Consider the following 23,549-nt stretch of genomic DNA (forward strand, 5'->3'; position numbering starts at 1 on the left):
GTATGTAAATCGCATTGGTGATGAAAGCAAGGGTACCAGTACCCTTTATTACCAAGGTTCAACCTCCCATACTCATCCTCTGCTTAATATATAGTCACAGGTTTGAAGATAATACAAAGAATTCAAAGAAAGGGGTAGAAAAATGCAAAGCATGGGTAGGAGCAAGCATTATCATTAATGATCATTGAATATTACTCAAAAGTGGATCCCTGAGCATCTCTATTTGGCCTTTACCTTTCACCATATTGGCAAACTTCATTTCCCAGTTTCACTGATGGACTCCAGTCACAGCCTCCATCTTCCCAGTTTCCAGCCAAACCTAAGAATGCATCGGCCATATTATATAGTAACATCTGCTACAACCCCACCTTTCCAGAATGCAAACAGCAGTTTACAAAATTAGTCCTTAAAGTTACACCTGACACTGGAGCTCTGGGATTGGTTAGCTGTGAAGTTCAGGACAACCGCAATGATAAGGATTAGGGAATTTCTCCCATCTTCAAGTTGAAAGACACTTTGTAACTTGTTTTCCACCAGAATAAAGAAACTAAATGTCCCCAAGACACCACTAGGTCTACTCAGGGAGTCACATGAGTACCAGTGAGGAAAAAAATTGAAAAACAATGTCCTTATTTTTAGTCACTGATGACTCAGAAATGCTAGTGCTGTCATTATGTATGCAGACAGTCTTTTCTCATCCATGAAACCACCAGTTGTCCTTGTTGATCTCTCTCTCATGGGAAAAGCTTCGATTCTGCCAGTCTTCTTCCTTACCAGGATATCTTCTTTCTGGGACTTGGCCTTTTATTTATATATATTATTTATATACATATATAATATAATTTATATATAATAATATATATTATTTATCTAATGCTACTGTTTCTCTTCTCAAGTAACCAATGAAATGGCATAAGAGTTAAGGTTCCCAACCAGTTATTAATTTTCTCATTGGAAAAAATTAGAGTGAAAGGAAGATTTTATGTTATCAGTGTGAATACAGGGGCTTCAGAGAGCTAAAGGGAGCCCTTCCTTGTAATCCCATTATCTTTGATTAAACATGACCATACTGTATGTCCCGGGGACTAGCCAATCAACCACTATTATTTGAAGCAGAACATGCACTTTGAGTTCTCTGGGAGTGGTGAGCATATTGTACATATAAGGTCACAGACAGGTCTATTAGCCTTGCAGGTGTGGCAGAGGCAGAGGTGAGCCTGGGACTGTCTACATGGAAAAAGCAGCCAATTAAATGGAATTGAATATCGTGAAATTTTCTGATTCTTTGCCACCAATTTGTAAGTCAGATATGTTCTTCCAATTTTGCTCTTTCTAAAGCCTGGCTTAACCTACGTCACCATCGACTATGAGCTTGCGAGAAAAAAAAAAATTCACTTCCTTCTCAGCAGCTATTTCTGAAATGTGTGATTTTCCGGGAGGGAGGAAAGGGATGGTTTTCTACTTCTAGAGTGAGGGTACACGGGACTGAGCCTTCCGTGTGGCTTAACCTCTCCCGGGGGTATCTTTATCACCTCTCATGTCTGCAAAACTGTCAGACACAACCAACAGGTATCACATGATCAACATTTCATCTCCCAAAGCAAAATTTAGACCCTGTGGCAATGCACAGCTTTGGGGATGCTGATCTTCACTTGCATATGCAGTATATGGACATGTTTCTGCTGGTTGATAGGAATAATGAATGCACAGATGGTGTGAAGGGGGTATGGGGGCTAAAAAGGAGTAGAGGAGATGGGGGAAGGAGGAGAGGAAAGGTAAGGTGGGGGAAGAAAGAAATTTAGCACAGGCCTGCTTCTTTCTCCTAACCATGTTTTCCCATGTCTAGAGATGCCTCAAGGACAATGAAGGCCACAGTGAACTCATTCTTTCTGTGGAATTCTTCTGACTCCAGCCCGTTGAATAAATATGGGGACATAATTCAATCCAGTCTGTTACTAATGGACTGCTAGCCAAAATGCTACCCATAGCAGCCTGGAAGGGAGACATTTAGAGTAAAGGACCCACTGGAATGATGAATGAATAAATCAACGCAGCTCAGGATCCCTGGGTCAGGATCCTTTTAGCGCCCCATTCTCACCTCCAGTTCCTGGGTCCATGGGTTCTTGGAGGGCAAATACCTGTTTGCCTTTACCTGTCTCCTTCACTGGCTTGAACTTGGCAGGGCCCATCCCCCTGTCCTCCATGGTCATGAATGCAGTGACAGGTTTTGGTTGTTGATTTTTTTTTCTTACTCTCAAAAAAAAAAATCTGTCTTCTTGCTAGGGTTTCTCTTTAGTAACAGAATGGGAAAGCAGACAGAGAATGTACTTGAAGTGCAAAGAATAAAAGGAAGGACTTTATGGAGAAATTAATTTACATTTAGATGACTTAAGAAAATAGAAAGAAAGGGAAATAGGAAGGAAAAAAATTAACAAAAAATTGGTTGAATGTTTTGTATTTTTTCCTTGTACTTGTTTTATAATGCAGAGGAGGGTCTTTAGAGATAAAAGTCAAATAGTGATGTCAGTGGAGGTTTAAATAAGACTTTTTATGGTTTCCAAAACACTGAAATTAAAATTTAGGATTATTTTTGAATCACTCTTAACCATTCATTTTTGATTGTGGACCAATGCATAATCTGGGCATCATGAAAAGTAGACTCTAAACTCTGAGCCTTTCTCTGACACACTTGATTTCCAGCATGGTTTTAGCCATGCTCACTGCAAAATATCCATCCTTAGTTTCTCTTTTGCTTTGGGATCTACCAGTTATGTCTAGACTTCAGACTGTTCCAGAATAGATGCTCCAAGCCACATACTATGCCATTATGCAGTAATACATACTCTTTATGTCCTGAACTCCCGACAATGAGAAGCCCTCAGTGCCCACTCCTCTCTGCAGTCTGGAGTTCATTTTTCCCTTTACTTTCTTATTTTGGAGTCTTTAGACTGTCTCCTCCAAAGAAATAGGCAAGCAAGAGGTTGAGAGGCGGCCTACATTGTCCCTTAGCCTGATACCATAGAGCACTGGGTACTTTCAGGGCAGAGTAAGATAGAAATTCCAAGTTTTTGTGCCTTAACTGGGAACATCTTGATGGTGGAAGCTGTCATCGGTCACTCCCATGTAAAAACCTCTAGGCCATGCATACGCTCCCACATTTCACGTAGTTCAGTGTCGCGTTGCTTTGGAATTTGCTTCCTGAAGTCTGAGAATGGAGTTTGTTATACTTTCCTTTCAGTCTCTGTGATAAAGAACAGTTTAACCAAAATCAGCTTAGTTTAAAGGTTACAGCCCTCAGGACAGGAAACCAAGCAGGTTCTTGAAGGCAGGCTTGCTTACCACAAAACTCACAAAAATGAGAATCAAAACAAGCAAACAAAAACAAGAAAAAAAAACATGTCTAAACTAAACAAAAATCCCACAAAAACAAAAGACATGTGTAGTAGGGAGCTGCGGGCCTCTTCCCACAGCCCGGCTCATGGCTGCCTAGCTAGCTTATGCCCCGAAATAACAACACACGCATTGTATTCTTCTAAACACTGCTTAGCCCATTTCTATTCATGTGTGTAGCACCCCAAGGTGTGCTTACCGGGAAGATTCTAGCCTACGTCCATCCTGGGTTGGAGCTTTATTGCGTCTGCTGGGGAGAGGGGAGCATGGCATCTGCTCCAGAGAGCAGAGCTGTTGAGTCTGAGCTCACTTCCTCTTCCTCCCAGCATTCTGTCCTGTTTACTCCACCCACCTATGTTTTAACCTATGAGGGCCAAGCAGTTTCTTTATTACTTAACCAATGTGATATATGACACTCCCACATCAGACATGGAGTGCATTTTGTGTTGCCGCCAAGTTTAATGGGGACTAGTCAGACTTTGTTCTATATACCTATGTAAGGAATCAGAATGTCTGATGCCAACAGGAACATTCATTGTACACTGTACCAAACTCGTTCCAAAATTGTCATCAAAGTGCTACCAGCAACTCTGCAAATGACACTCACACACTGACCCAGTTTCTTCATTCCCTGCTTTGGCTCCTGGGTGCTCTGATTGGCACTCTTCTAATGGTCATAATTGCCTGGATCTGTTGAGGCTTCCATTATGCTGTTGTTTTGTTTTTATAAATAGGAAGTGGAGTTCAAAAGGGTTATACAAGTTGGCCAAGGTGCTGGGATAAGTGTAGAAATAAATCCAGACTGTGATTCCAGAGCCCAAAATGCTAGTTTTCAGCAATCTTGCAAGACTATCAAAAAACAAACAAACCATAGAGGCTCTGGTTTAGATACTACTTTCCCACTTCTGATTTTGCTATACTCTGGTTTTGAACTTAAGTTTCCCCAGATGAAATATGTTGACATTTTTCTTTGTCTACAAGATTCTTATCACTGTCAAACTTTTACCCCCACATTCTCCCAAATATGACTCCCAGTGTGATGTCCTGGCACGGTCTTCCTACATTCCAGGCCCAGTAGAATGGCCCAGTGATGGTTCCTTGCATGCAGCCCCTATGTTGCCTGTACTAGTTTTCCTCTGTGTCTTCATCACCACATAACCTAGTGGTGACTGTTATACTGATCTGGAGATGGAAGTGGCCCATGATGGTGAGGGGCTTCTGCTTCAGGCCTCTCTCTCTATCATATACCCTTGGACATCCACTGGGCTTTTTCAGAGTCAATGTAGAAATCATTGTCTATCTGCCAACCAACTCCCAATCTCCACATCATTGACAGGCACACTTATTTTTTATCAAGCACATGAGGATTTATCACCATGTGTAGTAATAGGAGCGGCAGGCTGTGTTCCTGCTGCCCCAGCTCCTGGCCGCCTGGCTAGCTTATGCCCAGAAATATCAACACACAAATTGTATTCTTTTAACATTGGGCACCACTCTGTTGGGCGCCACTGTTGTGAAGGAAGGGCAGGGCTGCTTCCCGCCACCCGGCTAGCTTTACCCAAAATAATTACACGGAAACTGTATTCTTTTAAACACTGCCTGGCCCATTAGTTCCAGCCTCTTATTGGCTAGCTCTTACATATTGATCTAACCCATTTCTAATATTCTGTGTAGCATCACGAGCTGGCTTACCAGGAAAGATCTTAACTTGCATCTGTCTGGAGTGGGAGAATCATGGCGATTCTCCCTGACTCGGCTTCTTTCTCCCAGCATTCTGTTCAGTCTACTCCGCCTACCTAATTTTCTGTCCTATCAGGGGCAAGCAGTTTTCTTTATTAATTAACCAGTGAAAGCAGCAGATAAATACAAGACCCACCTCCATCAACCATGAATTCTTCTAAGCCTACATCTTTGCATTATGATGGTCAGGTGTCTCACTGTCCTTGGCTCTTCCCAGGGTGGAGGGTAGACCTGTAATGTGTGTGTCTCCTCACTAGCTTCTCTCACTATTATTGCTTCAACCTATCCTTCCACAGTACCCAGAATAATGTTTCAAATTTCAGTGCATTCTCTCTAGCCTGTTGTCTAAAGTGTCAATGGCTCAAGGGTGGGGTGAGGGAAATGCACAAGTTCACCTCCTTTGGAAAACTGTTTCGTGAAGTTCTGCCCCCATGCTCACTGTGGTTTTTCAGGGCCCCTCGCATCACCCTGACTCCTGTAGTTGTATTTGTGAGCTTCACTCCTGATCAGTACTTGTGTTTTTTCATCACCTATATAAAGGTCAAATTCTGGTCCCCTCTCCAGTAACCATTTCATGGCCCTACTATGTGGATGTCCTCTGTGAAGCTCCACCTTATGTTCTGGTTCACCGCTGTCACCTGTGTTCACACACTATCCACTCTACTGGATTACCAGCTATGTATCCTGATTCTTCCTTGACTCAAACATGCATTGCAACAAACAAACAAAAACTGAATGGAATATCCCAGTGAATTTAAAACAGATGAAAACTAGCACTATCTCTTAACAAGTGTATTATTCTTCAGAATATAGATACGAATATGAGTACCCAGCATCAGTGTTAGAGCAAGTCCTAAGACATATGAGGTAAGTCTAGAGGACACTGTTTCAAAAATTCACGGTCTGTGCCATTAGATACCACATTGTTTAGAAAGAAAAGCTAAATAAAAACAAAAGAGTGAGACAATCAGAAAGCCTAAGTCCCCCTGGACCAGCTTTTACAAGACATATTATTGGCTTATAGTGTGTTTAAGTACACATTTATACATATAAGATATACACACACACACACACACACACACACATATATCCTGTATGTCAGACAACTAAAACACAAAGAGTGTTAGAAAATTGCCCCAAATCACATGTCTCTGCGACAGTACTGTGTCTCACTCTTAAATAATACTACCTAACCTGGATGACATATAAAACGAGCCACACTAAACTGAGATGCGAAATTGTGTGGCATAATTTTAAAAGGGCCATTGAAGTAAGAAAAAAAACAGATGAAAGGTGTCACCTTATACCCACCTCGCACTAAATGACTTCTTATCACAGGCATGCACACACGCATGCACATACCTTTCTATTTATTTCGCATTGAACAGCTACCCAGCCTGGAAGCTTGGAAGCCTCTTCCAGCTGCTCACACTTAAGTCACCTGTGGATTTTGTGTCTTAATCACCCTTTACGTTACCGCTTATTTCCCTCCCCATGATGATTGTGAAAGAAGCCCCCATGTCTCTTGTCTTGACTCTTGTTCTGTCTTCTGTGGTCACTGTCCTTTTCCCTTTCCACTTTCTCTTTACCCTGCTCTGAGGATCACTCATCTAGAGTAAGTATCTGTCCATATGGCTTTGTGAGTTTCCCCTGTGACCTTTGGGATGGAGACAAAGTTCCTTAGCAATATCATGACATTTTCACTTTACTCCCCACCCACTCAGTTCATAGAAGAGTTCCATGTACCTGAAAAGTGTCACTCACAGCCTGTCTTCTCTGTGCCTCAATCTAAGCATGGCAGATTCCGATCTACCTTATCTGCCTTCTCTTCCCACATCCAGCGGTATGGTCCCACACCTGCCCATTGTCGTATCAACTCACTGTGGAAGAAAATATCTCAACACTTGGGAACATGGACTCTTGAAGGAAGACTCCCAGATACTAATACCCAGCAGCCACTCCACATACCCACTGTGTAACTCTGGGTCACTTCTTTGATCCTCTTTTTCCTTGTCTATATGAGGCTGTCTACATGATTCACTTAGAATAATATCTGGTTTAGCTGGTATATGCCCTATTGTTTAAAAAGTAGCTTTTTTTACTTTTTATTTTCACTTTTTATTCTTAGGGAAATTTACTCAATGTATTTTGACCACATTCATCCTACCCTCCACTCCTCACACATCCAAAACTTCTTCCCCACCCGTCCAACTTTATATTCCCTTTAAAAATAAGTGTATCAAGTGTAGTTGATACTGCTCATATATCCTTGGATGTGTGTCCTTCCACGGGAGTATGTTAACCCCATCAGGGACTGTAGCCTTAAAGAAAACCAACTTTCCTCCCACATGTATCAACTGCCAACAGCTCCTTAACTAGGTCTTGGACTTGTACCCGCCTCCTCTCTGCACCCTGGGATTATGACTGGCTTGAGCTTTCATGTGCCTTGTGCATGCTGCATCATCGGCTGTGCAATCATATTTGCAGCTGCCTTGCTGTGCCTACTGTTTCCTCCCAGTCATCTGCCTCCTCTTACAATCTTACAATCCCCCTGCCCACTCTCCTGCAATGGCCTTACACTAGTATCTGGAACATAAGTAATTGTCTTCTATTTAAGTGGAAGCTATCATTATTGTCTCCTCTATATAATTTTCTTGCCTGGCTTTCATATTAGACCAGGTGGGCTGGATCAGAATCTCATTTGTCTATCTATAGTACTTGGCAGAGACAGGTATATTAGTAGACTCTCAGGAAAGTTTTCTAATTAATAATTAAATGATGCTTGAGTGGATAATGAATGTGTCGTTGGATGGATGAAGGGCTGAGTGAGTGGATGATCAGATGAATGGGAGGGTTAATTTCAAGGGTAGGTGGATAGAGGGATGAATTGTTAGATGAGTGGATGGATGGATGGATGGATAGATGGATGGATGGATGGATGGATGGATGGATGGATGGATGGATGGATGGATGGATGGGTAAGTTTAGGGGCTAGACAGATGGGTAAATGACCAAATATGTGATTACATAGACAAGTTAGCACTGTTAAAATGATATAGAGCAAAGAGAAACCCTACCTGAAGTCAGTGTTGTCAGCCAGCAAAAAGGCGATTCTGTAGTATGTCATTTATTAAGTTTGGGATGTTGTTTTTCTTCCCCCCTCCTAAGCACAGCTGGATTTTTGGTTTCAGGCAATCTGTTATCTGCAATATCACTGTATCCTTGTAAATTCAGACCTTCAGTAAATCTTCTTCAAGGTTTAGAGAATACACACATGTAAACTGTGTTGTGGTCACAGAGCAGATATCTGTAACTTTCCGGCTTAGTTGAGGAAAGATTGCCCATTATTAGAAAAAACGCTGATCCCTGCCGTTCTTGGAGTTTCATTAATGAAAGCTCAGAGACAGCACTAGTTTTGGTGACCTCTGAGACAACTCAGAAAACAGGCAGTCTATGTTTAAATGGGAAGAAGGAAGCATGTTGTTGGGAGGAGGTGGCCTTAGAGAAGGTGAACTTTGAATGTTGAGAACAGAAAATTCAGAGAATCAGAATACTGAACAACACCTGCTGCCTATGAGGAAGCAGCTGCCAATAGAGAGGAAGCTCAGCTCAGGACAGAAGCGGTCCAACTTCTCCACAGGTGCTCAAAATCTTTGATTGAGTGAAAAATATCCACTTAGAGCCTTGGGTTCCTCAGTTAAAAGTAATAGTAACAATGTATACATTTTTGAGAAAATTCAAAGAGCTGAGGCATGGGGCATCATCATGTCTGGTCCATTTCTGGTACCCTGTTTTATGACTACACAGTGGTTAAGAACATGGCCTTTGGAGAGGTGATGCCATCAAATCGGGATACTGGTTTGTCATCTTCATCCCCATTTGTTTTAGTTTATTCTTCTATAAAACTAAGATGATAGTGTCTATTTCTTTGGATAGCTGTAAGGAAACACACGAGCTAATCTGTGATAAGGGCATAAGACAGTATTGGTACCTAATAAGTGTACCTATATATTTGATTTCATTTTATTATTATTGATAACTATTTTCACTGTTCTCCAAAGTATAGATGAATTCTAATTGGTCTTATTAAATAAAAGCCTGGAGTCAAGTATTAGGAGCTGAAAGCCGAGAGACCAGAGAAGCAGTGCAACCAGCCACTAGAGAGACCTCTTACCTCTACCAAATTCTCAGACCAGAAGGGCAATCCTGTCCTCACACTGCATCCTCTGACTGCATCCTCAGACTGACTGCTTCTGACTGCTGCCTCCTCAGACTGTACTAAGCTCCTGTCTCCTCCACCTTATATTCCTCTCTCTGCCCAGCCATATCACTCCTGTCTCCACTTCCCTAGTACTGGGATTAAAGGCGTGTGAGTTCTGTTTCTCATTTAAACAGATTCCATCTTGTATAGCCCAGGGTGGCTTTGAACTAACAGAGATCCTTTTGCCTCTGTTTCCTGGGATTAAAGGTGTGTGCCACCGCTCCCTTGTCTCTAGCAGCTTAGCTCTTTACTCTGATCTTCAGGCAAGCTTTATTTGTTAAAGCACAAACAAAATATCACTACACCAAAGAATAAACATTGTCCTAATGATGTAAGAAAGAAGCAGCAAATATTTTATATTTGTATATGGGGTGAGAGATAATCTACCTTTCATTTATCCTTAGCATATTCCAAATATAGATTAGTATTGACTAATGCTAATTTAGATTAATGTAATTTTGAAAAATGTATATTATGTCATATCATATTTGGATATAATTTAAATAAAGTCATCTAATGTAAATTGCTATATAGCCATGGTTACTCTTAGGAATAGGTACTCTTTGTTTCCAATGTCTGAGACAGAGGAATTGGAACAAGGGGCTATTTAATTACTTGTTCCAGACCATGCAGCTGTAAATGATGGTACTGGAATACTCGACCTTCTAGTTCCAGGACCCAAAGCTATTTGAAGTGTCTATCATGTGTAGCAACAACTGAATACATGGATCAGGAAACAGGTTTGGGGGGTGGGTCTGCTTGTCTAAAATGTCACAGTGAGCAAGTGAAAGAGCTGAAATTAGAACACTCGACTCTTCTCGTGTTGTCGAAAATACGTAAAATGATTAGTCTAGTTCTATTGCTGTAACAAAGTGCCTGAGACAGGGTGACTTATAAAAAAATACCTGTTTCATATCATTCTGGGTAATTCAATGGCATGCTGCCAGCATCTGCCCAACTTCTGCGAAGGGCCTTCTTGCTGCACCCACCACAGGGTGGGAGGGCATCATCCAGCGGGCAGACTGAGTATGTCTCCCCCTTCTCATAAAGCCACCAGTTCCGTCATGACCCTCCACCCCCTATCCTAACCCTGATGCTCTTCTCTGGTCTCAGTCACCCCAGAAAACATCTGATAGCAACAGCATATGAATTGGGGGTTCAAGTCACACCATCAGCTTCCAAGGAGATGGTCAAATCATAGCAAGAAATCTTTGGATCCTGAGCTTCCTGCCTCTGAAGACCAGCATTTTCTGACACTGCCCCAGCCATAGGGGAAGAAGAAGATGAAGTAGTGGCAATCTGTGTGGCTAGCGGATGGGGATTTGACAACTTGTATGAGTTTATCCAGTTTCTGTCCATCACAGATCTGAGTCTTTCCCTTTCATTCTCCAGGGTCATTATTCATTTGGTCCAGGATCCTGAACAGTTTGGCTGGGGGCAGGGGTGGTCACGGGGTCTTGCTATGTTGGGGTCCATTTCCCCCAGCTCAGCCTACCAAGAAAGCATGTTTTCTTACTACTCACCTTTCTTCTGGACTTTTAGGTATATTGGGTTGGGCTTTGCTAACCCTGCCTTGGGGGCTTCTGCTACTTCTAACTTGAAAGATGGAAATCCTGAGCTCTGAATAGGTGGTGTTCACACCTTTATGGTCTGACTATGTGTTCACACCTCTGTGGTTCTAAAGACTGAGTCTTCCTGTGACAAAAAAAGGATAATAATTACATTTAATCAAATCATTCAAGAATAAACAGAATGATTCTTGCTCACTCAGGAGGGTATTTGGGAACCTGAATTTCTTAGCATTCTTTCCCAATCCTCAAATGCATCATGTATTATTGTCAGTGTAGATAAAACCAATGTGAAATAAAAACATCCCTATTTATTTTCTTACAACATAAGATAAGTTACAGCAAGGGGAATACAATGGACATACATAAAGGTTTGTGATTGCTTAGAAGCTGAGAGCTAGTGGGGACATTAGGAAAAGCCTGAAGGCAGTGATTATTTAAGCTTCAAAAAGGAAGCTTAGCCATGTGAAATGTTAGATGGTACAAAATTGACACAAACTGAGGTGCCCTGGCTCTGGTGAGTAGCAGAGGACCAGAAGACCCCCTTTCATGACATCCTCCCTCCCTCTGGCCACTCCGAAGACCTTCTGGAATTCTGGGATACAGTTGGGAAATCATTAGCCGTAGATGAGAACATAAAGGCAGAGTTTATTCAAGTTGGGATCTGTTGACACCTTGGGTTATGATTCTTCCTTCTCAAAAAAACTAATGATGTGAAGAATTACTATTTTTGTACTCTGCCTAGATCTTCACTTTGTGTAGGGCATAAAGGAAACGTATTTGTTCTGTGATTTTCAGGGTCTCAGCTGAGATAACTTGTTGGAACTCTGTCTTGGGCTGGAAGGACTGGAAGATACTTGGTCATTTCTTTCCCTTTTTGTAATCTTGGGGCTTCTCTATGTGATCTTTCCAGCATGGCAGCTATGGAGAAGCTGAATTACTTACATGGATACTCGGGCATCCAATAGAGAGGAGCAGCACAAAGGAACCACAGAGCTTCTTTTTCCTAAAACCCAGCTTAGAAAGCCAAGAACACAATCTTACTACATTCTATTTGTCGCCCAGGGTCATCTATGACTCATTACTGGGGACTGGATACTACACATGAGCCTGGAAATGTGGGTGCCTGGGGAGCTGGCAATGATGCTGTCAGGTTGTTTCCCTGTACTGGGCATGCCCTCTTACAGAGTTCATGTGGACGTGATCTTCTGTGGAATAGTTGAGATGACAAGTGCCACTGTGTCTGTCGTTGCTTGGATTCTAGGAACATGGAATGTGAAAGTTTGGTAGTCTATTTCTAGGGGGCCACAGAAAGCTACCCAGACTTTCAAAAATCCATCATTATAAGGAAGTTTGTTTTAGTTACCCACAAGGAAGAACTTTCAAACAGTGCAGACAGCCACAAGAAACTTGGCTTCCTCTGCAGGAGGCGAGGAGTCTCTGTCAGAGGTGAGGTCCCTCTCACTTCTTCCGCCACTAATAGTAGGTGATGTGTAAGCAGATGCTGCATCTCTTTGAGCTTAGGGTTACTAAAATGCTGTGCATTTCTAAAATTCATGATTTCATATAAACCTAATTCTTCTTTGTTTGTCTTTTCTTTTTTCCCCCTTTTGGACATTTCCTTCATCTGACTGCCCATCAATATATAGAAGAAATGCTTATTCCTACTCCTATTACTTGTAAGTATCGAGCCGGTGTTAACTGCTTTGTGCTCTGTGAGAGCGGCTGTAGCATGCGTTCCCTCCTGCACCAGCTGGTTGATTGTCTGTTGGCCTCTCATATCCACTTCTGTCTAGTCATCTGTAGTCCGGAAGCTTTTATTTTGTGTGGATGCTTTTACGTTTGCAAACACGCTGTCCTTGTTCGTGTCTATTCCGTTTCTGTCATCCTGGTTTCGCCCTCATGCCCTTGGAGATGTGAGGGGCAAGTTCTCCTTTGTGAGTGTCAGTTTCTAATGAGCAGCACCTCAGTTCCAGAAGGAGGGAAGGTAAGACAGAATCACAGATGGCAGGAACTTCTGGGTCCCTTTGTGCCTCTTCAGGGAAGTAGTCTTTGGGGCTGAAGGGATAGAAAAGAGTCCAGTGGCTCTTTCCACTGTGCCAGGTAGACTACAGGGAGCCCGACTTGGTCCAAATCCAGTCTGGAGGATGAGAGAAACATCCAAGGTCTTGGCTTTAAACTGAAACTCCCTGTTTGGAATTTCACGTTAGTTTTGCCACCTCATCAGTTCATCCATTCACGGTTAAAGATGGCTGCTGGCTTTTTACCCTTACTAAATATAGTGATTTTGTTACTAAATTAGTGCTCTGCAAAACATGGGGGTACAGGAGAGAAACTTTATAGAAGAGATCCTTGCTGATAAAAAGTTGTAAAACCACTAAAATACTCTTATATTCCCAGTATGCCTCTCTGGATTTGGAAAATGAGGTTCAGAGAGGAATATGAGAACTTATTACATATTAAGCCTGCATAAAAATAGCAGTAGAGCTCAGAATGCCAGGACTTAGTAAACAAGGTCTTCCCTTACCCTTGGCAAACACAGCCTTGTGAGAAAGCTTGCATCTCAATTGCCTTCCGCTGAAACTTCCACAGGTGGAGATGGAATCAGAAGGTGGCTTCCCCACCTATTGTGCTCAGTTAGTGCCATGCTGTGGGCACAGAAGGTAATACTATCGCCATCATTCATATAGGGACCAGTGTCCTCCACTTCTACTACCAAAGGTCCTTATACACTTACCTCACCTGTTCATTCATTCAGCAAACACACATTGATTATACACACTGCATTCCAGTTAGAACGGATGGAAAAATAGCGAGGACCTAAAGCCTCACCCTTGTGGTGCTCTTGTCTATCTAAGAGATCAGCGTGGACAAATGATGAAATAACAGTTGAAAATTGGGTATATGCACATAGTATAGGAACACGAAGTAAGTATAGGCTCATTAATGTGGATGGTTATACCTGCCAGTGGATTTAGAGTTAGATTTACCCAATTCTGGAGAAACTAACATTGACATTGCTCTGAATTGCATTTGCAAAAATGTGTGCATGTAACACCACGCAGCTGTTGTGATAGAATGAGGAGGAGATTTAGGATTCATGGAGTACTGGGTTCAAGTCTTACCTTAGTTGTTGTACAGCCTTGAGAATGTTTCTGGACTCAGAGTCTCATTTTTCTCAATACTAAAGGGAAATTGTACTTAATCCGTAAATGAACCTTGAAGAGGAGGAAGAGTGGCTTATACTGGAAAGAGAAACATCTGGGGGAGGGAGAAATGGTTATGAGCAAAGAAATAAATATGACTATAGATATATTTAGTCTAAGGAAGCTGGTAGAATTCCCAAGTAAAAATGTCCCAGGCAACCTCAGGAATAGAGAAGTAGAATTTAGGCAAGAGGGGTGTTTGGAACCATCCTCTGAGGATGGCATAGGAGACTATGGGGTGGGGCAATTAAGACTAGAGAAAGAATAGGAACAAAGCAGAGAGTGAGGGGCTGAGGTTCTCAAACTGATCATGATTAACAGTCTACAGGCAGAGGTTTGAAGAGGAGGTGCAGGTTGGCAGAGCAAAGAGATGATAGGAGAAAAGAGGAGAAGTCATTATCTGTAGAAGATGCTACGGAGAACAGAGGTAGCTGTGGGGGACAACCTGGTAATTCCAACAGAAGTCATTTCTGAGAGTTATGGGGTAAATGGTGGACATCAAGGAGGTTTTAGATGATAGAGGTGGGGGAGCCATGGAAAGTGAGGTCTGGAGGCAAGTTGTTTAGAGGCAAGAATTGACAGAAAGCCGGGTAATGGTGGCGCACGCCTTTAATCCCAGCACTCGGGAGGCAGAGGCAGGCGGATCTCTGTGAGTTCGAGGCCAGCCTGGTCTACAAGAGCTAGTTCCAGGACAGGCTCCAAAACCACAGAGAAACCCTGTCTCGAAAAACCAAAAAAAAAAAAAAAAAAAAAAAAGAATTGACATAAAGAAAATGGGTCAGCAAGATGGCTCACTAGGATGAAGTCCTCACTCACAAGTCTGAGAATCCAAGATTGTTGCCCAGAAGCCACAGTGGAAGGAGAGAACCCACTCCTAAAATTGTCCTTTGACCTCTATATGCATGCTATAGTATGCACATATCTGCACTCTCACATACACATAAATAAAAGTTAAGAAAATATCAGAAAAGAATGAAAGACAATGGTGGTCTCCATGTTCCACAAATATGAAAGCCTTCCTCTAAGTACCAGCGTAGATTCTGAGTGAAAAACCTTCGTACTCAGGGCACAGACCAGCAATCTTAGCAGTAGGAAGTAACTGTGGCAAATGCAGCATCTAGGACACCAGACTAATGTCCTGAATTAGAAACTGCACCATGACAACGTCCTTTTCTAGACAGTGTCCATATTACACCTTAAGAAGCAATAAATAAACCAGAAGTCCAGTTGTCCCCTCCATAACAGATAAAAGGAAAAAGATGATACTCATCTCAGAGAAGTCTAGAACACACTCTCTCTAAAGTCCCCCAGATCGTCCACAAAAACAAAGTCTCTAGCATCATTTATCTAACCTAACCTTTACAATGAAGTCAATGCTAATGGACTCATTTGTGAAGTGCCTACTGTGTGCCAGGCTCCTGTCAAGGTTCTAGGAATTTAGAAGTAAATACAAAGAAATAAATAGGAAGAAAAAAGGAAGGAAGGAAGGAAGGAAGGAAGGAAGGAAGGAAGGAAGGAAGGAAAGAAGGAAGAAGTTCACTCATGTATAAATGTTTAATAGGAGGGAGAGAAAATACCATATATCATAAAATGGGATGAATAAAATCTAAGACAGAAATAAATAAAATAAAGGCACATGATAATATACAGAGTATAAGAAATAGAAGAATTTCTCTATCCTCAAAGCCAAACAGCTTTCATATACTCACCCTCACTGAAAAGATATGCAAATAAGACTAAAGTCCACAAGCTTTCTAGAAGGTACCAAATAGTAAAATCTTTGACTTTCTGAATAAAGCAATCATAAACAAAATGTTCATGAAAGAGTATGACTCTCTTTCAATAAAAAACCACTAATACAGAAAACAAAGTATCAGGCTACTGGGCCATAGTTTACCTGATCCTAGACTTCTCAGAGTAGGGGGAGGATGAGGTCACCCTGCTTTTTTAAGGTTCTAATATGTGTAACATCCTGCAGTTGGTGTTGACCATGCCAAGGTGAATTTAGAATACTCTCTACCAATTAACAAAGGATGGAAATGAAAGAAACTTCCAGTTGCCCCCTACTGTGTGTCCAGCATATCTAATGTTTAGAACAAGCCTTGTAAGAAATCAGCCACTGTGTTGGCTTTATTTTGATATCAGAACTCAGCCTTGAAGATGTGTTTACAACCCATAGATAAAACGCAAAGTAATCAGGCCAGAATTCAAACTCAGGCCCATGTGAACTCTAAGCTCTAACCATTCTTCTCACCAAACCACTCTTAGACAGATAGAATTCTATCTTAGGGAGCCTTTGCCCAGGATCCAAATTCAAATCTAGTTACCTAGAAAGCCTTTGAAAAGAGTGACCAAGATAAAGAAAGTGACAATATAAGCAGGATTGGAATTTGGAGACCCAGAGACACAGAAGAATTTAGAACATCACACAAACACACACTCTATGCGTGCACACACACACACGGGGAGAGAGAGAGAGACAGAGAGAGAGAGAGAGACAGAGAGACAGAGAGACAGAGAGAGAGAGAATAATGAAAGTTCAGATGTCATACCTAGATCAGAATTCCTGACCTGCCTCTCCTACTTCTACTGGTTTTCACCTTAAACAATCAGGGGACCACTGTGAGACTTCATCTGCAGAATGACGATGTGACAGTGACTTCCCAACATAATGGAAAAGTATATATGTACTATCAAGAGATAATCAAAGTCAGTAGGCATTTTATAAATGGAAGCTCTTATTCCTTCCATTCTAAGCTGGCATAAATGCTCTGTGGGATTCTTGTTTGCCTTCCTATATTAAGGCAGTTCTCAGCAACTTTAGCTGTTCAGTGTTTGCCTTTGGATAGGATATTAAGACCTGGCATGTGTCCACAGGTTAACTTACCTCAGAGTATGTGATAGGCACAGTAATTATTCTGAACAGAGGCATTTTAGTCAAGTAAGTCTTTTTAAAAAATCACTAAGAATTTACGCACTGTGGTGGTCAAGAGAGAGCAGTTACCTAAATTACTAAGTCTTGGACATGTGCATTGTGTAGGTGTCACAAAGGTGGGAGACATCCACCTGGTTGGCTTGTCTCAACTACTATGTGGGGCTCCTAGACCTTTCTTATATATTTTCTGTCCCCTGATTTCAGGGAATCCAAGGTCTGCATCAAAGGCTGCCTCCACCAAAAAGCCTTCCCTGATTATTTGAACCTTCACGAACACGGTCCCACCCTACTCCTCTGTACTTTCTCTGCACTGACTCTGTATCAGGAGCAGGGGCATATGCATTTTCAGCTTGTGTTCTGTTTCATGTTATCTCTGTGGTATCTGGTACCTCTGGTACACACAATGAACCCCCAGAAACTGTCTGTGGAATTAAAGAACTAGGTAAAATCAAACAATGGAACAGCTAAAGTTAAAATAAAAATGGCATCGTATTTTATTATCACAGTACCTATACTTTCCTTTTTTTCCTAACTCTAAGGCAAGCTTGTTCATAAGTTTGCAACTGTGTGAGTTAGATATATGACTTTATTTATATGAGCCTTGGTTTCTTCATATGTAAACAGCATTTTAAAACACATGCCTTAAGATGTCTTGTAAAGAGTCAATGGATAAAATGTTTGAAAAATGCCTAGCTCTTGGTAGGGCCTTAAATGAGACAAAAGAGGCCAAGTTCTTTTCCACGATGCCTATTGCTGTCTACACTCCACCTGTTACCAACCAGGTATCCTTGCCACAATATATTTAAGGAGGCATTTACAAATGATTATATCAAGAGATGCTCAAAAATCATTTTCTGTTATTCATCGGTCATTTTGAATTAAGACAAGGAAAAAATGGGGCTCGAAGAAAGCCATTCAAGACAATCAATACCAATTACCCAGAGCTGGCAGAAAATATGTTGACAAGTGAATAGCCAGGGCATAATCACAGTCTAAGGTCAAACCACCCTGAAGGAGGGTGGTCTCCTCCAAGGCATTATCATGTAGGCAAGACAAAATCAGTACTATCTCTGTTAATTTGTAGGCCCTACAGCAGATAGCCTCAGTCTCTTTGAAACAATAGCCTGAGGTCTGGATTTTGGGTGAGGAATGTCGACAGTTGAACCCAGGGCCTGGTACACACTGGGCAAGGGCATTGCCACCGAGTATCCCCACACCTTCCTATCACTTCTTCTTAATTTTATGACAAGGTCTTGTTAAGTTGTTAGAGCTAACTTTACACATGCAATCCTCCTGTCTCAACCTCAAGATTTATAGCCCTATGACATTAAATCCTCCCTGGTTTCGAGTTTATATGATTTTAAAAAAAAGCTTTCTTAGTTAGGGTTTCTGTTGCTGTAAAGAGACACCATGAACATGGGAACTCATACAAGTGAAAGATTTAATTGTAGGGGCTCACTTACACTTTCAGAGACTCGTTCCATTATCATCATGATGGGAACACGGTGGTGTGGAAACAGATGTGGTACTGCAGAGGTTTCTGAACATTCTACATCTCGTAGGCAACAGGAAGTCAATGGAGACGCTAGGCAGTATCCTGAACATAGGAAACCTCAAAACTCACTCCCACAGTGGCACACTTCCTCCAACAAGGCTGTACCCACTCCAACAAAGCTATACCTCCTAAGAGAACCACTCTCTATGACATTATGGGAGACAATTACGTTCAAAATACCACATTCCACTCCCTGGCCCCCATAAAATTGTAACAATATCATAATGCAAAATTAATTTAGTCCAACTTTGAAATTCCCCATAGTCTATCACAGTCTCAATAATATTTAAAAGTCCACAGTTCAAAGTCTCTTCTGAGGGTCATACAATCTCTTAATTATAATCCCCTATGAAATCAAAATAAAAAACAGATCAGAGACTTCCAACAAGTAATGGCACAGGATATACATTACCGTTCCAAACTGTAGAGAAGGGGGCATAGTGACCAAAGCAAGTCCGAAAACCAGCAGGGCAAACTCCACACTCTGCATCTTCATTTCTGATGTCAAAAACACTCTTCAGATCCCCAGCTCCTTTCGGCTTTGTTGACTGCAGCACCTCTCTCTCTCTCTCTCTCTCTCTCTCTCTCTCTCTCTCTCTCTCTCTCTCTCTCTCTCTCTCTCTCGGGCTGGTTCCATGCCTTGTTAGCAGTTTTCCTCAGCAGGAATCCTACGGCTCTGGCACCTCTAACATCTTGGGTTCTCGAAGGTAATCCAGGCTTCAACTTCACAGCTTCGTGCAATGGCCTCTCTAAGCCTGTGTAGGGCCATCCCTGACACATGCCTAAGCTCAGTGACTTTTTTTAGATGTGGAGACAAATTTCATAACCCATTTCTTCTATCCTTAAGTCTAAAGCCAGGACCACGTGGCTAAAGTTGCCAAGTTCTGTTGCATACTGGGGCTGGAACATGGACCCTTCATTCAATTACATCTTCATCAGCTTTTTGTCCTTCGGTGCCTATGCTTGACTGTCCTGAAACTTTCTCTGTACACCAGGCTGGCCTCAAATTCAGAGATCTGCCAGCTTCTGCCCTCCCAGTGCTGGAATTAAAGGTGTGCCCCACCACACCTGGCTCTAAACTTTTCTTTAGTTTCTTTTCACAAGTTAAAAATTTAGCTGGGCATAATCTTGCCCTGAGGTCTCCACACTCCTTAAATTCCATTTTTTAATACCTTTATCTCCTTGAACACAGGATTTAGCTCCATTCCACTTCCTGGTGCTCTTTTGCTTCTCAAAATTTACTTTTTGTAATTTACCCTGCTCAGCTTGTTCCTTTTTATTACAAATCTGCAGTAGAATTACCACTAATAGCCACACTTCAGAATCTCTACTAGGTTGTTTTGAGATTTCTTCTGCCAACAGAATTAGTCCAAAACTCTTCACTTTAGATTCAGGCAGACTCCTTGGGCAGGGACAAAAAGCAGCCACTTTCTTCACCAAAATATCATAAGATCAGTCTCTAGGCAACATACTAATGTTCTTCTCCTCTGAAACCTCTTGATCAGTTCATCAAATCACATTCAGCACCACTGTATACATGTTCCTACTACTATGGCCCATTAAGCATCTCTTATGAGCATTCCACTGCTTTCTTAACCCAAACTCCCAAAGTCCTTATTACTCCAAGCAAAACATGGTCAGCCTATCACAGCAATACCCAAGAATCTGGTACCAACTTCTGTCTTAGTTAGGGTTTCTTTTTTTTTTTTTTTTTTGGTTTTTCAAGACAGGGTTTCTCTGTGGTTTTGGAGCCTGTCCTGGAACTAGCTCTTGTAGACCAGGCTGGTCTCGAACTCACAGAGATCCGCCTGCCTCTGCCTCCCGAGTGCTGGGATTAAAGGCGTGCGCCACCACCGCCCGGCTTAGTTAGGGTTTCTATTGCTATGAAGAGACACCATAACCATGGCAACTCTTATAAAAGAAACTTTAAATTGGGATGGCTAGCTTACAGTTTCAGAGGTTCAGTCCATTATCATTATGATGGACAGCTGGAGGAGTAGCTGTGTGTACTACATCTTGCAGGGAACAGGGAGTCGATTGAAACGCTGGTAATACACTTTTTCCATCTAGGCCACACCCACTCAAACAATGCCATACCTCTTAATAGTGCCATTTCCTATGAAATTATGGGGCCAATTACATTCAAACTACCACAGCATCTTAGGTTAGTATTTTGTGTGATGACTTTGAGAAAACTCTCCTGAAATCTTCAGCATGCAGATGGATGTGTCCCTTCCATTGTATTGGACCTTTGTCCCTGCAGCGTTCTTGCTAGAATACCCCCACCTTGTGTGTCTAGAAAGTTCTGATATATTTAACAAGAAGCATCGTTCTCTTATTGGGGCCTTGTCCAGTTCACACAGATCAAATTTGTACACTGGGCTCACATCTTTACACCACCTGTATCTCATTCATTCACATATTAGCTCATTCATGATCTTCTTGAAAAAGCTGCATGCCCATCTCCTACTATACAGTCGCTATTCAGTACCCACTTTTCATTGCCCTATAACCAGCTCAGTAAGCAGAGCAATTCAGGCAGCACAATGAGTTGGTGTCTGTCGTGGATATCCCTCCATGCATGCTTTATCTCTATTGAGCTATAGTATTTTATTCTGTGTAAGTTATTTAATATCCATTTTTATTTATTTTGGCTTATGTTGATGGTAGGCTTTCAGATCACTATGGTTTTGTAGTTTTATATTGAATTCAAACTAGAAACATTGTATTCAAAGTTGCATATCACAATTATAAATGCATGAAATTAATGAATGCTGTCACTGTGAGATAGATATAAATGTAATGGGTTAGATCATGTGTGCAGATAGATTTGGGAAGGGATTGCCACTGAAGGATGCTTTATTGTTTACTCTATTGGATTAGAGGAAAACCATATCAGTCATGAATACCAAACAGAGCCAATCTATAAGTCAGAACTCTGTCGCTTTAATCAGAAAAAATACAGGGGACCATTTCTCCTCCAAAGATAGGAAAAGATATTTATTCCATACTTTTAAATTTATACCTAAGCTTAAGCTTCCATACCAACCAGATATTAATGATGCCTTGAAGCTTAGAAACATCTGGCTATGATTCTACACGCTTCTGCTCTACAAATGCATTTGAATGTTAGATGGTAAAGGGAGGTGTGTGAGCTGTCTGCTGATGGAGAGGGGTGACTGAAGCTTGGGCAGAGATGATGCTCCCATGTGATAAAATACTGAGTCTCTTTCTAGAAGGAAGGAATTAATCACTCTCAATAGAGGCTGATGAACTGCCCTATTTAGAGCTTTATGTTTGATATTGCCTCTCCAGGTGGATACAGTACCCTCATGAAATATACAGTCGTCAACATGGGGTTATCCAAGCCACTCTAGCTCCCAAACATCCCATGGAATTGCCACCAAGGCTGATGCTGTGACTCCATCACTCTTCATTTTCTTCTACCCTCGTCTTTCTCTGCCTTTTTCTCTAATACAGGTGAAGCCTGTCAATCTCACTGAGCCTCATCAAAAAAGCACAGTCTGTAACATTCCCATTGACTTATATATAATTTGGCCACTAGAGACAAGTGGGTTTGAGTATGTTCTGTGTCTTTCCTTAGAAGATGTTCTCTTCATAGCTTATGAGCACTTTATATATCAGCCAATTAGGGTACTTCTTTCCTTGTTTGTTGATTAGGTTGACTCTAAAGAATTCTTCCTTAGACGATCTTCTCCATGGGCATTAGCTGTTTGTGCTGGTATGAAGATTATGGGGTCATTCCTATATAGCCCCACCTGGGAGAGTTCCAAAATATCCCAGATAAGACTATAGCAATACCCACTTGTCGACACAACTCCAGTCAACTGCCATTACAATAGTGACACTTAGCAATGTGTCCCCAGGGCAGAGGCAGATGTTCTTCTGAAAATACATCTTCAGCAAACATCCTCAAAGTCAGGTTTCTTCTTGCAGGCAGGGCCTAAGCGAAGATAGAATTATGGAATGCACACACTGAAAATGCTTTTCTCGGTATTTCAACAGAGTGCTTTTAATGGGAAGGAAATGCTTTAGTTAAGCCCTGCCATGCTCCCACTGATGATAGTGATTACATCTTGTTTGTGTGTAATGCTTTATCTCTTCTGAAGGGCTTTCCTACTTATTACCCACTTGTCTGCTTAGGCTTGGAGGTATTTAGCAAGTTATTATGAGATGGATGATGGATCTGATCAGGAAAGAGCCCTGGGCATTCTGGCCCTGTCATTTAGAGGAATCTCTTAACTCTATCTCAGGTTCTGTTTTTCATCTGTAAAATGGGAGTCACAACACTGCCATTTCAAAACAGCTTTGGAGAGTCAGGCTTTCATTCATGCACATGGAATAGGGATTTCTTTCTTTTTTATTTTTACTTTTGAGGATTTCATACATGACTAATGTGTTCACACCATTTTTTTTACCTCTCCTCTCTTCAACTCCTCCCATCTCCCCTCTATTCCCCCTCAAATTTATGGCCTCTTCATTGTTAATTAGTGTGTGTGTGTGTGTGTGTGTGTGTGTGTGTGTGTGTGTGTGTGTGTGTGTGTTAATGAACACAGCTGAGTTCATTTAGTGTTTCTGGTATACATAAATATAAAACTTGGGTTTGGACAACTGGTCAAGGAGTCATCTCTGAAAATAACTCTCTCTCTCTCTCTCTCTCTCTCTCTCTCTCTCTCTCACCATGAATTACCTGTAGCTCTTCATCTAGGGCTTGTCCAGTTTGGCATGGTGACTGGTATTGTCACTGTATAGGTCTTGTTAGGAAACCATATTGTTGAGATTTCATGAGTGTGGCTTCTCTGTCACATAGAGAAGACACTACCTACTGAGCTACTGAGTGATTTCTTTGTGTGAATTTCAGAGCTGAGTTCTG

At 41.6% G+C, this 23,549-nt stretch overlaps 1 protein-coding gene across 14 annotated transcripts in view; it reads left to right on the forward strand.

Annotated features, from left to right (window-relative positions):
- Positions 1 to 23,549, forward strand: part of Ptprt (protein tyrosine phosphatase receptor type T) — a 1,077,234-nt gene that overhangs the window by 897,621 nt on the left and 156,064 nt on the right. For 6 of the 14 annotated variants that reach the window (XM_057780246.1, XM_057780251.1, XM_057780250.1 and 3 more), the window contains one exon: positions 12,609 to 12,637. The exons of 4 other annotated variants lie outside the window; for them this stretch is intronic. In XM_057780246.1, coding sequence (XP_057636229.1) covers positions 12,609 to 12,637 — 29 coding nt within the window. Of the gene's footprint in view, positions 1 to 12,608; positions 12,639 to 23,549 lie in introns of all 14 variants that reach the window. 4 more of the 14 variants (XM_057780248.1, XM_057780255.1, XM_057780252.1 and 1 more) reach the window with 1 other exon arrangement.

The sequence above is a fragment of the Chionomys nivalis genome, chromosome 9 (genome assembly GCF_950005125.1).
Source record: "Chionomys nivalis chromosome 9, mChiNiv1.1, whole genome shotgun sequence".
NCBI classification, from domain to species: Eukaryota; Metazoa; Chordata; class Mammalia; order Rodentia; family Cricetidae; genus Chionomys; species Chionomys nivalis.